This window comes from Onychostoma macrolepis, chromosome 20 (assembly GCF_012432095.1).
Source record: "Onychostoma macrolepis isolate SWU-2019 chromosome 20, ASM1243209v1, whole genome shotgun sequence".
Taxonomy (NCBI): Eukaryota; Metazoa; Chordata; class Actinopteri; order Cypriniformes; family Cyprinidae; genus Onychostoma; species Onychostoma macrolepis.
Genome location: NC_081174.1, coordinates 2,766,763 through 2,781,917, shown reverse-complemented (window position 1 = coordinate 2,781,917; position 15,155 = coordinate 2,766,763). Strand labels below are relative to the sequence as shown.

At 38.0% G+C, this 15,155-nt stretch overlaps 2 protein-coding genes across 16 annotated transcripts in view; one reads left to right on the top strand and one right to left on the bottom strand.

Annotated features, from left to right (window-relative positions):
* The window catches only part of epb41l2 (erythrocyte membrane protein band 4.1 like 2), a 100,295-nt gene extending 99,202 nt beyond the window's left edge, over positions 1-1,093 (top strand). For all 15 annotated transcript variants that reach the window (XM_058755348.1, XM_058755354.1, XM_058755352.1 and 12 more), the window contains one exon: positions 110-1,093. Coding sequence is in view for 1 of the 15 variants with exons in the window: in XM_058755351.1 (XP_058611334.1) it covers positions 110-115 (6 nt within the window). In the remaining 14 variants the exon portion in view is untranslated. The remainder of the gene's footprint in view (positions 1-109) is intronic.
* On the bottom strand, positions 518-5,895 carry LOC131526809 (small leucine-rich protein 1-like). The gene is made up of 2 exons (XM_058755368.1): positions 5,748-5,895; positions 518-2,093 (listed from the first exon to the last, which is right to left on the bottom strand). The coding sequence occupies exons 1-2, from the start codon at positions 5,869-5,871 to the stop codon at positions 2,017-2,019; spliced, it is 201 nt and encodes a 66-aa protein (XP_058611351.1). The 5' UTR covers positions 5,872-5,895; the 3' UTR covers positions 518-2,016.
* Between the last annotated feature and the right edge of the window lie 9,260 nt (positions 5,896-15,155).

Sequence of the window (15,155 nt, the reverse complement as noted above, 5' to 3'; positions counted from 1 at the left end):
GTATGTTTCTGCTGTAGAGCGTATATTAATTAGGAGGTGCTAGTTTGTTCTGTTAGCACATCTTACCCCGCTCTCCTCATGACTGTGATTGCTTCGTCTTCTCTCGCAGAGCTGAAGAGTTCAGAGTTCATCCGTTCATCCGGCGAAGGACGTGTGGAGGAGAGAAGAGCGGCTCTGATCCTGTACAGAAACACATCTTCATCTTCTGTCATTCAAACCAGAACCACTTAGCTAACATTCGTAGCATTTTATTTTTTTAGTCTTCATTTTATCTCTTTCCCTCAAAAGATCGTCTTTACCATTTCTGAAGACCAGATTTATGTTATTTTTATTGTTAAGTAGTAATTCACATTCCTAGTTCATGAGGAGTAATGGATCACTTTGTGGTGGAGTACTGTGTAGTAATATTAGGAGGAGAGTGTGAGCATATGAAGATGATGTTGAGGGGGTGGGCTGACGATGGGGGCGGAGCTAAAGACGGACGGGCTTTGCTGATGTCACAGTGTGTTTAGAAGGGACCAGCACAGGGTGATTTTCATTGGTGGACGGCAGTGCCAATCATTCCTCTCTGCAGTCAAACACACAAACATTCCACCGAGGAGAGGACGAGCGGCTTCTACCTCTCAGCGACAAGACAAACGCAAAAAACTCCATTCACCATGAAACCTAGGCAGCTCTTTGGGGACTTTCTCATCTCCAGCCACTTTCTGGCACCAATATTCAGATATATATTTGTAGAAACCTGTTTTTTTTGTTTGTTTGTTTTTTTGTTTTTTTTTAATCGGATGATTTTGGATGAGATCGCTCTGTTTGCCCTTTTAAATCTTTTTAATCGGTTTCAGAAACTTTTGATTAAATGAACAAATGAGATTGAACTGCCAGCGCTGATGTTTTTAGCGGTCGAGCGAGGCCCGTGCTCCCTGCTCTCTCTCTCCCGGCTCCCTTCTGCTCCATCAGCCCTGTGTATAGCAGTTAATGGTAGAATTGACTCTTTCTTTTTTTAAGCAGCTTTGAATGATCTGTCATGTTTTTATGCCCCACCCGACCCATTGTGTAACACTCTTCCAATTAAAGTTTGTTTATTCTCTAATAATCCTGAGACTGCTTGATCTTCAATGATTGGCTGTGAGTTTTTGGGGGTTATTCGTTGCACTCAGGTCTGAAATTCAAGGTGCTTTCAGTAGTTGTTCAGCTAGCGTTAACATCACTGTTCTTCATGTATTATCAGTACTGGTGAAGTTAGACGCTGCACTGTCATCTATTGACGTGGATCAGCACGATAGTCTCGGCTTACACTGATATTAGTGAGTTTCAGAGATGTCCCATTTGACCTGAACTTACCATATAATTAAAACCATTTGTATATGAAATGATTAAAGTGCAGTCTTGATCTCATGTGAGTGTGCACCATTCAGATGACTCTAAACAAAAACAGTTTGTTTGTTTATTTATTTATTAATGCCTAAAGCTTAAAAAACAAACAATCTGCTGAATGCACATTTAATGCATGCCAAGCTCCAAATGCATGTAAAAAAAAAAAAGGCTTTGGTCCATAAAATACAGTGATTTACAATAATGTCTATGTGGCTGGAAGCTGAAATATAGGGATGATACAAGTGATAGTCCGCTTCAACAACAACAAACATTGCAATATTAATTTATATATGATTCATCCCCATTCTGAGTTTTGTATTTTCAGTGTTTTCTGGAGATTCTCCACCGTTTTTTATTCATTGCAAAAGTAATACTGAAGTTCTCCGAGGCTGTTTTTATTTCAGTCAGTCTCTATGCTGCAACTCAGCAATCAGAATAAGGAGAGCTGTGAAATAATACAAAAACCTTACAAGACCTCGGTAGTTTTGTGATGTCTGTTTTTTGTGTCCTAGCGAGCGTGTGACTTCAAGTTCATCCTGCTGTGTGACTCCAACAGACTGTTTTCTTTCTAAATAACATGCATGTGTCGCAAGACTGCCACAGTCTGCTGTTGTGGTCTCTGATGATCTGGACTGACGCTCTTCATCGCCGGTGCGGCCCGTAGCACAGATGAATGGCTGTTCGCCGAGGGTCTGGTGTCGCGGCCAGCTCTTCCTCTGCTGGAAGATAGAAGAGAGTCTGATGAACAGCAGCACACACTCTCTCTCATCACGGCCTGGAGTCTCTGACCACTTTCATCTGCGTGCAGAAACACCTCTGTGACAGACACCAGAAGCTCTGACTCGGCTTCTCATCTGCACTATAGTCTGTGTTTTACTGAAGAGATAGTGACCTGAAAATGAAAATCCTATCATTTACTCACCGAACCTAAATGAGTTTCTTTCTTCTGCTGAGCACAGAAGATATTTTGTTGTGTGTGTAAGCAAACACTTGCTTGTAGCCGTAGTATGTGACTTCCATAGTATGAAAAAAATAAAAAATACTATGGAAGTCAATGGCTACCGTCAGCTATTTGGTTACCAACATTCTTCAAAATATCTTCTTTTGTGTTCAACAGAAGAAAGAAACTCATACAGGCTTGAAACAACACGGGGGTCCGTAAATGACAGGATTTTCATTTATGGTTGAACTTTCTTTTTAACCATTGCAAACTAAACACAGAAGCTAATGGTGAATCTTAACTCAGACGGTCTGTTTGGGGAAATGCTCTGTAGGTACATGATGTATCAAACATACTGACATTGTCTCTCAGTCCGAAAGCTCAGCTGACTCTTTAGCATCTGATCAAACAGCATCTTTAATACATCGCCATTAAAACATATCTGATATTTGATGGCTCTGTGTTTTCTAACTTTATTATTTGCAATCTGTGCATCACAGTCACACAAATGCTGCTTTCATTCTTCATTTGCTGTTCCAACTCACTAAATTACTAATTACTAAATTAAGTTAGAGGGATGAAAAATACCCATTTTTTTAAATCAAGGTGAAAAGTTGATGATGATGATGCATTAACATGATTAACTGATGTTAGTGCAGCTGCCAAGACTGGGATGGTTTAACACCCGTTATGACGGAAGAAAAAAATGCAGTTGTAAGATTGAATCTTAAAATATGTAATCAATATTATTCCATTAAAGTATCTAGCTGAAGCTTTTAAGCTTCTCAGCTCATAAATATATTTTAGTAAATACACACTTGACCTATTGCAAATAAATGTAATGTAGGTCCTATGTGGACATTTTTCTTTACACATTCACTCGAACTCATTTATCGTTATTGACATTCATACTGTTATGGTGGGAATATACAGTATATACATATACACTACTATTCAAAAACTTGTGGTCAGTAAGTTTTTTTTTTTTTTTTTTCCTGGAAGAAATTTATACTTTTATTCAGCAAGGATGCATTAAATTGATCACAAATGACAGGAAAAACATTTGTAATGTTGCTAAAGAAACTTTCTATTCATCAAAGAGTAGTAAAAAATAAGGTCAGACTTTATATTAAGTGGCCTTAACTACTATGTACTTGCATCAAAAAATAAGTACAGTGTATTTATTGTGTTCATATTGTATTGCAAAACACTTCTGCTATTGAGGGGGATACGGGTAGGTTAGGGACAGGTTTGGTGGTCTGGGTAGGTTTAAGGGTGGGTTAATGTGTAAGGGATGGGTCAACAGTGTTATTATAAATGTAATTACAGATGTAATTACATACATGTTTTTACATTGTACTTATGTTTTTAAACAATACATACAGTGAGGAAAATAAGTATTTGAACACCCTGCTATTTTGCAAGTTCTCCCACTTAGAAATCATGGAGGGTCTGAAATTGTCATCGTGGGTGCATGTCCACTGTGAGAGACATAATCTAAAAAAAAATCCAGAAATCACAATGTATGATTTTTAACTATTTATTTGTATGATACAGCTGCAAATAAGTATTTGAACACCTGAGAAAATCAATGTTAATATTTGGTACAGTAGCCTTTGTTTGCAATTACAGAGGTCAAACGTTTCCTGTAGTTTTCACCAGGTTTGCACACACTGCAGGAGGATTTTGGCCCACTCCTCCACACAGATCTTCTCTAGATCAGTCAGGTTTCTGGCCTGTCGCTGAGAAACACGGAGTTTGAGCTCCTCAAAGATTCTCTATTGGGTTTAGGTCTGGAGACTGGCTAGGCCACGCCAGAACCTTGATATGCTTCTTACAGAGCCACTCCTTGGTTATCCTGGCTGTGTGCTTGGTCATTGTCATGTTGGAAGACCCAGCCTCGACCCATCTTCAATGCTCTAACTGAGGGAAGGAGGTTGTTCCCCAAAATCTCGCAATACATGGCCCCGGTCATCCTCTCCTTAATACAGTGCAGTCGCCCTGTCCCATGTGCAGAAAAACACCCCAAAGCATGATGCTACCACCCCATGCTTCACAGTAGGGATGGTGTTCTTGGGATGGTACTCATCATTCTTCTTCCTCCAAACACGTTTAGTGGAATTATGACCAAAAGTTCTATTTTGGTCTCATCTGACCACATGACTTTCTCCCATGACTCCTCTGGATCATCCAAATGGTCATTGGCAAACTTAAGTCGGACTGGACATGTGCTGGTTTAAGCAGGGAACCTTCCGTGCCATGCATGATTTCAAACCATGGCGTCTTAGTGTATTACCAACAGTAACCTTGGAAGCGGTGGTCCCAGCTCTTTTCAGGTCATTGACCAGCTCCTCCCGTGTAGTTCTGGGCTGATTTCTCACCTTTCTTAGGATCATTGAGACCCCACGAGGTGAGATCTTGCATGGAGCCCCAGTCCGAGGAGATTGACAGTCATGTTTAGCTTCTTCCATTTTCTAATGATTGCTCCAACAGTGGACCTTTTTCACCAAGCTGCTTGGCAATTTCCCGTAGCCCTTTCCAGCCTTGTGGAGGTGTACAATTTTGTCTCTAGTGTCTTTGGACAGCTCTTTGGTCTTAGCCATGTTAGTAGTTGGATTCTTACTGATTGTATGGGGTGGACAGGTGTCTTTATGCAGCTAACGACCTCAAACAGGTGCATCTAATTTAGGATAATAAATGGAGTGGAGGTGGACATTTTAAAGGCAGACTAACAGGTCTTTGAGGGTCAGAATTCTAGCTGATAGACAGGTGTTCAAATACTTATTTGCAGCTGTATCATACAAATAAATAGTTAAAAATCATACATTGTGATTTCTGGATTTTTTTTTAGATTATGTCTCTCACAGTGGACATGCACCTCGATGACAATTTCAGACCCCTCCATGATTTCTAAGTGGGAGAACTTGCAAAATAGCAGGGTGTTCAAATACTTATTTTCCTCACTGTATATATACACAATAAGTGCATTGTACCACATGATTACTTACATTTAAAGTACACAGTAGTTAGGGCCACCTAAAATAAAGTGAGACCAAAAATAAAATGTCTCTGTTTCCATAAAAATATTGTGCAGCACGACTGTTTTCAACATTGATAATAATCAGAAATGTTTCTTAAGCAGTAAATCAGCATTTTAGAATGATTTCTGAAGATCGTGTGACGCTGAAGACTGGAGTAATGATGCTGAAAATTCAGCTGCGCATCACAGAAATAAATTACAGTTTAACAGATATTCACATAGAAAACAGCTGTTTTAAATTGAAATAATATTTCACAATTTTACTATATTTTTGATCAAATAAATTCAGCCTTTAAAAATGTCTCATTGACCTTAAACGTTTGAAAGGTGATGTGTATGCTGTGCGTGTCCCCTGTAGCGTCTGTAGTGTGAGCAGATTGACGGGGGTCTTACTCTCTCTGAGTTTCCAGCCGAGGAGAGCGAGGAGCAGCAGCAGGAGAGCCGTCACGGGGAAGAAGACTCCCGTCCACAGAAACCATCCCGGGACCTCGCTCAGAAACGCCGCTGCGGTGGACATCAGCTCGGCCTCTGCAGCTGGACTTTGGGCTCTGAGGCAAAGCTGAAACCCGTGATGATTTAGAGGGATTTACAGCGGCTGGTTAATGCTTCACTGACTGACCTCTGAACTTCTCTGTGTGTGTTTTCTGTTGTTATCAGAACAAATCACATCAACACAGAGGACAAACACACTAATGCTTGTCAGAATTAGTGAACACGGGGCTTCAGTGCTGCTAATGGAGGAAGATCTGTGCTTTCTGCCTCTCTGAAACCTGTCAGTATTACACAGAGTTAGGATTTTATTTCTTTTGGGAAACCGATGTTTAGCAATGATAGGAAACCCGCAAAATGACCAAAAAAAGTCTAATCTAAAGAAAAGTACTTTACTTTAACTCACGCTTTCCAGCCCTTCAGAAGCAAAGTGAGGGAATCACTGTAACTCAAGTCATTACTGACTGATGATCAGTTCTCACAAACATCAAAATACGGCAATTCATGCAAGTTTTGAAGTTTCAAAACAGTTTTTTTTTGTGTCACATAACACAATTTGCCAGCTTTGAATTGTATGTGTTGTAATGAAGGCCCATAGGAAAGATGTTTGTTTGTTGTTCAGTGTATTTCTCACACAAAGCATCATATGTGACCCCGGACCACAAAACCAGTCATAAGGATCAAATTTTTCTGAAAGCTGAATAAATAATCTTTCCATTGATGTATGGTTTGTTAGGATCTGACAATATTTGGCTGAGATACAACTATTTGAAAATCTGGAATCTGAGGGTCCAAAAAAAATCAAAATACTGAGAGAATCGCCTTTAAAGTTGTCCAAATGAAGTTCTTAGCAATGCATATTAACTAATCAAAAATTAAGTTTTGATATATTTATGATAGGAAATTTACAAAATATCTTCATGGAACATGATCTTTACTTAATATCCTAATGATTTTTGGCATAAAAGAGAAATGTATAATTTTGACCCATACAATGTATTGTTGGCTATTGCTACAAATATAGCTGTGCTGCTTATGACTGCTTTTGTGCTGCAGGGTCAGATATAACTTGAAGACTTCGAGTCCAGTGCATCAGTGCTGTATGACCTTTAATCATCACCTAAATAAGCTTTTCGATGCGGCTTGTCCATGTAATTACGTTTAAATACTACTTGCAGCCTCTCAGTAGGAGAATCTTATACTGGACCTGAGTGAAAGCAGCGTTCAGGTCATCCTGACACGAGCTGAAGCGTGTGACGTGTTTTCTGTCAGTCAGAACAGACCGGGTGTCTGTGGTTTGTGCTCCTGACGGCTTCATTTACACGCAGTGGCATTTGATAAAGAAACCAACGCATCTTTGATCTCTTGCTTGTCTCCTGTTCTCTCTCTCCGTCTCTCCTGTTTCTTTCTTTTCCCTGTAGAGATCACTGTTTTTTCTCCGCTGTTGATCACTGTTTGATTACACATCAGCAGATGCTCTGATTAAATCAATTGCTTTTTATATTTAGACTGTAACACTGCTTTACTGTCGGTTTGTTTTTCTCCTCACTTGGATTTGCTTTGCTTTCTGAAGCACTTACTAAAATTGGAGGATTGAAGTTAAAACCAAAAATGGCCCTCTAATGGACTCACAGAAAAAAAAAGTCCTTAAAGGGTCATTTCATGAGAGAAATTTTTTTTTAAACTCTATAAAGTCTATGTATCATATTTGATTCACAAATTTCTAAATGATCAACATGACCAAAGCTTTGCTGTTAAACTTGTTTCACACAATCTACTCCACACCTTCTGTCATCCGGTTGTTTAGAGGGTTTTTTAGCAATGAAATGGTCTTTTAGTGTAATAGTACAAACATTCAAAACGGTGCTTCAGTGTCAAATCTTTTCTGTCAAATCGTGACTGATTTTGATCAAGTAAAGGTCAGAATAACTGCAGTCATGTCTCCAGATGAACACTTACTGGACTGAAGCAGCTCAGCTTTACTTGATTCTCCATCAATCATTTTCTAGAAACATCAGAGCGTCTCAAATCTGATCCTCAGGATCTTTTGAGGAGCTTTACTCTCACTGTTCCTCAGCGGAGGAATGATCTTCATCTCACATCTTCTGAGGAGCGCTTATCTCTTCATCTCTCAATCAGCACTGCATTATATGTTTGGATCATTTACATCTCATCTTACTGAGACATATTACTGGAGATATAGAGCGACGACTGATATTTAGATCATTTTATGTCAGCATCTGCTCCACTGTTATAAAGATCTCATTGATTTACATTACAAGCAGCAGAATTTCAGCGTATAAATATTAGCATCTGCACTAAATTGCATATTTTTGCTCAGATTGAGTCTCTAAATAAAATAGAGCTGTATTTTCCCTCCATATTCTCACTTTATCACACTATATGAGCCATAAAAGCCTGATGGATCAAATATGATACACATATTTTTAGATTCTAAAGATTTTGTCTAAGGTTCAGTAAAGTGGTCCATTTCCAAAAAAAAAAAAAAAAAAAATTAAATTTCTGGCTATTATTTCCTATATCAGGCTTTACAGGATTAAATAATTTAACTACAAATATATACTGTATATTAATCTGAAGCCCCAAAAGTTTTTCATTGAAACTCTCACACAGAATGAACATGTGACTGTTCACATTCAGACACAAAGCTGCAGCAGCACTTCAACGTGACGTCGTAAAAAGAGCTTTACTGCAGAACAATGGCAAGGAAACACATCCTTCTGTAGTCCGGTTGTTTTTAGTGAATCAGAAAGACAGAGCAACCAGTGTAATCAGATTCATCAACACTTGGACTGCGTTTGAATCAGTCTGAATAATCCATGATGAAATACAAATATGGTAAACAAATTAAGAATTTGATGATAAAAGTATATATTTCAATAAAAGCCTAAATTAAATCTGTTCATCATATAAAGCAGACATGTTTCTTCAGAAGATTTGGATTCGATTCATATGTATTACTTTTACAATATCTTTAAGCATCAAAGTTTTGTGTGACTTTATGTGAACTTTCAGTGGAGAGACAGAAATCTCTCAGATTTCATTAAAAAATATCTTCATTTGTGTTCCAAAGATGAACCAAAGTCATGGATTTGAAACATGAGGGAGAATAAATGATGACAGTATTTCATTTTTAAGTAGACTATGACAGTAACAGAATCAGCTATGACCCTGGATTTCAAATCATATTTCTAATTCAGTATTCAAATGAAATATATAAATGAAATTGTTAAAAAGAAGAGGGCAAAAGAAGGTAGAGTAGATGTGTTTTATGTGTTTGTCTCTGGCTCCAGAGCTGCAGGCTGAGACCCGCTCGCAGGCGTCTGAACTCAGTGATTCATCAGTCAAGACTGGAGGACGCGTTAATGAGCGATGCTTTCCGCTGCTGGAATCTGACTCCAAATTTCAAAATGAAACCTTTGGTTGCCAAACACAAGAAGAGTTTCATGACCGCCAAAGAAACTGGAAGGTTTATTTCACTGATGGCACTGCGTTCATTCACCCTAACTAACTCTAATGCCAGAAAAAGAACACTAATTACTAAAGTGCACAGACGACAGGTTTAGTGTTTAATTGCTACTTCCTCACGCGTTCACTGATTTAATTGGTTGATGGTTTGAAATTAACATTCTTACCCTGTCTTTTTATTAGAGGTCTGAACTGAACAGAGTTTCTGCAATTAGCTCCTTTATTTGACACAATCATAGGGCCAAATGCACCCTGTCTTCAGTGTGTAACCTACATTTATTATTTTATAAAGTAACAGTTTGAAGTCTCCTGCAATGGCTGTTTAATTACGTTTTCTTCTGCCAAATGCATTTGTCCATCAATGATCTGAGGCTGTAGCTGATGTGTGTCTCTCATGAGAATTTATTTGCATACAGTTTGATTGTGCATTCATGCTAACGCTTCATTATCAATGACAACGGTAATGATTTTAATGAGGGTGATCTAGCAAGGTCCTTTGTGTATGAGGCACAATTGTTCCACATCAGCAAATCACACTCCAGCTTTCATGCATTCATTCCTGTGTGTGTGTGTGTGTGTGTGTGTACTTGTTTTTCTATTCAGGTGGGGACTTAACACTGAATACACACAGACTCATGGGGACTCGTGTCACGGTGGGGACCTAAATTGAGGTCTCCACGGGTAAACAAGCTAATAAATCACACAGAATGAAGTTTTTTTGAAAATCTAAAAATGCACAGTCTCCTGTAAGGGGTAGGTTTAGGTGTAGGGTTGGTGTAGGGCAATAGCACATACAGTTTGTACAGTATAAAAACCATTACGACTATGGAGAGTCCCCACTTTTCACAAAAACAAATGTGTGTGTGTGTGTGTGTGTGTGTCTGAGACAAAAAAAAAAAATATATATATATATATATTGCATTGCACTCACTTTTTTCCTCCTTGTTCAATGAGACAAACTTCCACACACTTTCTTTCAGTTTTAAGATGCTTTATTGTATATACCAATATTTTAGCATTTGGATTGCAATTAACATACTATAACTTCATCAAGTCTTGCTACCACTATTTTACCATGGTTTGCTTCTCTGTTTCCTCCTCAGCTTCCACAGATGCAATGCTAAAGTAGTGATCTTTCCATTTATTATAAATAAATTATCTTGTATCTTATATCTGATATAAACTAGGATAGTATTAATAACATAACGTAAATGTCTCGAGGTGACGATGACGGATTAAAGCAATATTTTATTAAATCAAGCAAATTCACATAAATTTTGATGAATATGAACAAAGAGAAACCAAGAACACAAAGAGCTCGCTAACATTACAGCAGGACTGTTCGCAAAAAAGAAAAAAGACAAGACACTCACACACAAAACTTTTACAATCACACATGACATTACAATACGAATTGTGATGTTAAAAATGAAACCGCGGTTCAGAACAACACGAACAAATCAACAAAAGATAAAAACACAACAATTTTCATACTGCTACAACTAAGTCTCGAGCTAATTTCTTTGGTCTGGTTTCAGAGTCGGCCTACTACAGTAAAAACCTTTGTGATTTATACAGTACGTGTCTTCAAGTAATGAATTGTTAAACTGTGGAACAGTAACAAACAATATTCAACATAAACTAGAATCCAAAACTCTAATGTAACTGTGAGCTTGTTTTACGTTCTGTAGATGATCTCAGTATGAAATCTCAGCTCACTTGAATTTTCAGGCTAACAGCTGGAATGCGGACTTATGCTAAACCTATTTTTCAGTCCTTTAGGTTTGGTGAAATTAATATATGTTATAAAATTCAACAACAACTTTGTAAACACTTAACAACTAATATTTAAGCTAAATACATGTTTAGATATTTAAAAAAGATATACTACAATATTTCAAGAGACTGTGCTGTTGAATACAGTAACTTCATGCCACATTGTTTTAATGAAAGTGGATCAATTATGAAGGCAATCATGACAAAACACAGCTGCTGTTGTGTGTGTTTCTCCAGGATCAAACCTTTTGGTCAGATAAATACCTAAAACATTTACACACATAGTATGAGAACTGTACATTGTATCACTTGCCATAGAAAATTCATTACCAGTTTATTAGGGTCAAAAATAAATGACGATAATAGTTTAAACATCCTTGTACATCTCTTTCATGTTGAAAACACAGATTCTGGTGCTTTAATCTTTTAGTAAACTATTTCAAATGACATGATACCTACAAAATAGTCAAAATGTACAAGTTTTGTGTTCTAGGTGAGAAAGGTACACCAAAAAAAGTTTCATGAACATTAGAAAACAACATGTATTCCCTGTGGCTGTTAAACACCTCAGGTAAATAATCTGAAACGTAGGTCTGTTAATTCTATGTTTCAGTTTTCATACAATCAAAATAGTGATGTCTTAGCTATCAACATTTAGCCTGTAGATCAAGCAGAACTGAACCGTTTAGGAGTTTGACATTAGACACGTATTTGGATGTCTTCTATCCCTCCAAAAACAAAGAACAACCCTCAGACACGACACTTTTTTTTATGCTCACCTGGAAAGGTAGACGTCCAGACAACCTCCTTACTCAGAGGTGTGTGTAGACGGGCCAGTAGGGACAAATTTGTGACTAGGCATTTACATATACCATACAGATCAAACAAACATTGATCCTGTTAAGGTGACAATACACACCCTTTGCTCAGCCATTTTTCCACAATCAAGAAGAACACAACACCTGAACCACGGGAAGTTAGCAACGGCTCAGGAAGGAACTCCATAAAAACGCCATGGCACAGGTGAGAGGTAAAACTTCATAAATCCAGTCATAAATCCATCAAATGTCAGATCTAACTGATCTCCATCAAATGTCTGATCTTTTGATTTACACACCCTACTTTCATGTCAGTCAGGGGGCAACAGAGGGGTCATATAGCCATAAATCAGGTCATAAATCTGACCATGTACACATTTGACATATGACAAGCTGTCAATCAATGCTGACAGGGGGTCATAAATCATAAATCTGACACATAGGATTGGATATAACTACTGTTCTTCTATGGCATCGTGAAGCACCTTTATTTTAAAGAGTGTTGGCTGAACATCTGATAAATACAGCACACAAAACACACAAAATGGGTAACGCTTCGGAAGTTGTCTTCTGATTGAATCCTACAGGATTTCTGGGAGACGTGTCTGTCATGTTTTTTAATCTGCCTGGAAACAGAGCTGCTGTGACGCTAAACCCCCTCACGGAGGAAGAGAGCTGTAGTGTTTACAACTGTGACAATGTGCACTTATCAGGATCAACACTGGATTTCCAAAAGCATGTGAAGCTCATGGCATAGACTCTTGTCCAGTGAAAGCTGCGATGGAGTCCAGATCTTCTGCCATCAGTCTGAAGGTCTAGATATGCATGACTAGGTAGGCACTGACTTAGCAAGCTGCTGGCTGGAAAATAAATAAATAATGTTTAAGCAAAGTCACACTGCTGGGGCAAACACTTCTAATAAAACTGAAAGACACTTTTTTACTGAAAGAACTTAGTTCACTTGATTACAATTTACAATTCATTTGAATACTTACATTTGTTGAGTAACATAGCAAGAGAAGATTCAGTTAAACAAAAAACTGTGCAAGTCCCTCAGTGAGAACATATTCAGCATTGTTCTTAGACAAATTATTCTTCAGGCCTGAAATAGAGAAAACTATTTATATTCAAAGTCAAATTTTCATTCCTATCTTAAGAGACAAGTGATAAAAATGTACAAAATTTCATGCCAAGCATAAAATTTGTAACATTATCTTCATTAACAATTACATTAACAATTTCCATTATGACCTTGTTTTATGGTTATTTTAGACAAAATTATGTAGATATAACGGCTCATTATGTACTAAAAAAACCCTTATGAAAAAGCAAAATTACAGCTTTCTCTGAATAAATATTTATTAGGGGGTTAAGGGATGAAGTATTTTCTTTTGCTGGAGGGACTGGGTTTGCTGCCAGACGAGAGAAAAAAGAGATTTGACTGTAATTAGTGGCCACTGTCCCCCTATAAATGGAAATTTAATCGAGGCTTATTTGGAAAACTGCCTCATCCTTCAAACAAACAAAAAAGCATGCATGCTAACGCAATTGCCAGCAGTCAGAATTGAATGACGTCTATTTTTCCACATTCAGACCTTTATGATAATTAGCCGTGGGTCAGAAGCATTTAAGCCAAACTGAAAGCCCATCTGAATATTAGGATATAAACATGCTCTGTATAAACCAGTTCCTTTCCCTCTATTAACACTTATGAAACAAGGCATCCAAATAACAGAACATTATTTAGAGTCCCAGCCTCAGTGGAGACAAGAGAGCAGTGCATTTATTGATTTATTTACACTGCTGCCACACAGATCTAATGTAAACATACGATTACTTTCCCAGCTGTTTACTTTCAGAGACATAACCGACTGTTTTTGTAACTCCTGTGTTTTTAACATAAACCTGTGTGTATTTGACAGTTTAAGCAGTAAGATATTAAAGAAGATTTAGATGTGTTCTCTAGTGGATGAATGTGGAATGCTTTCAGAATGACCGATGTCTGAAGCACGCGTGAAAACACTCCAAATCCATGGGGTGCCTGAAAACATGTAACGCATGTCATCAACTTCTTTGTCTGAAGGAGACCTGAAACAGACAGGCCATAGGCATGGTAAGGGGACACAATGTATCAATCCCTCTCAGGGAACCATGTTACATGTGTAACCCGAGGCGTTCCCCTTCAAGGGAACTTGCACTGCGTCCTCTAGTAGACACTATGGAAAATGAAATACCCACTTTGCCATGCTGCCCCTGCCTGTCCACCTGGTGAGAGAGCACCAAAAGAAGTAGGAAAACACACACTGATTCAAAAAGGGGCATGCCAATCATGCTCCGGACAGCTAAAACAGCTCAGGGGAAATAGGGAACCTTACCAACACTAATATTTAGCTAAGTTGGGAACACAACTATACTCAAACAGCTGTTCCTAAAGACAATGGGCATCTGCTTAAAACCCTTACACAGGGGAGACAGCCCAAAGATAGCAAAAGCAAGGAACTCTACTTTAACTCATTACTAAAGGGGGTGGGGCATATTGCTTAATCCTCTGAAAGAGAAAATATCTTATCAAAGGAAACCATCCTCAACAAAAAACTAAATAGGGAGCCTAAAAAGAGACTCAACCTATATCCATAGGTGGACCATCTACTTAAAAACCTCTAATTACATGGGAAACAGCCCAAACCAAAGAGCAGTTCACCAAAGGGAAACTATCCTCAGACAGCTACCATCTCTGAAGAGGCTGCTATATAACCGCTTACTATATAACTTACTACCGTCCAATGCAAGGGAGGCAGCCCGACCTAGCTCATATTACGAGAAGGAACCCAAGGAACCCTCCCTTCAACCTATGGTATGGACAGTATTACACATTTCATATGTAGAATTACACAAAATGTTCAAATGTATACCTGATGTGCCTATCTGTATATGTGTGCGTCTTCTCCTTTAAATTTCTGACTGAAGTGTAAATATTAATTTCCTGTCTTTGCTCCTCCTCTTCACTTTCTGCACTGTCTCTGCATAGAAGAGGTGGGTTTCTATTAAGCTTAATCTAATTTCATCTTTGCTTTAAAACTCATTTTTACAGTATACTTGGATTTTTCTTTTCAAATCATATTTACAATATTTTTTCCATGTATTTATTGCTATTTTTATGCTTTCACTTTAAGGCTATGATTTCTGGACTGTCGCTGCATGGGAGAGGAATTTAAAAGGGTGAAATGAT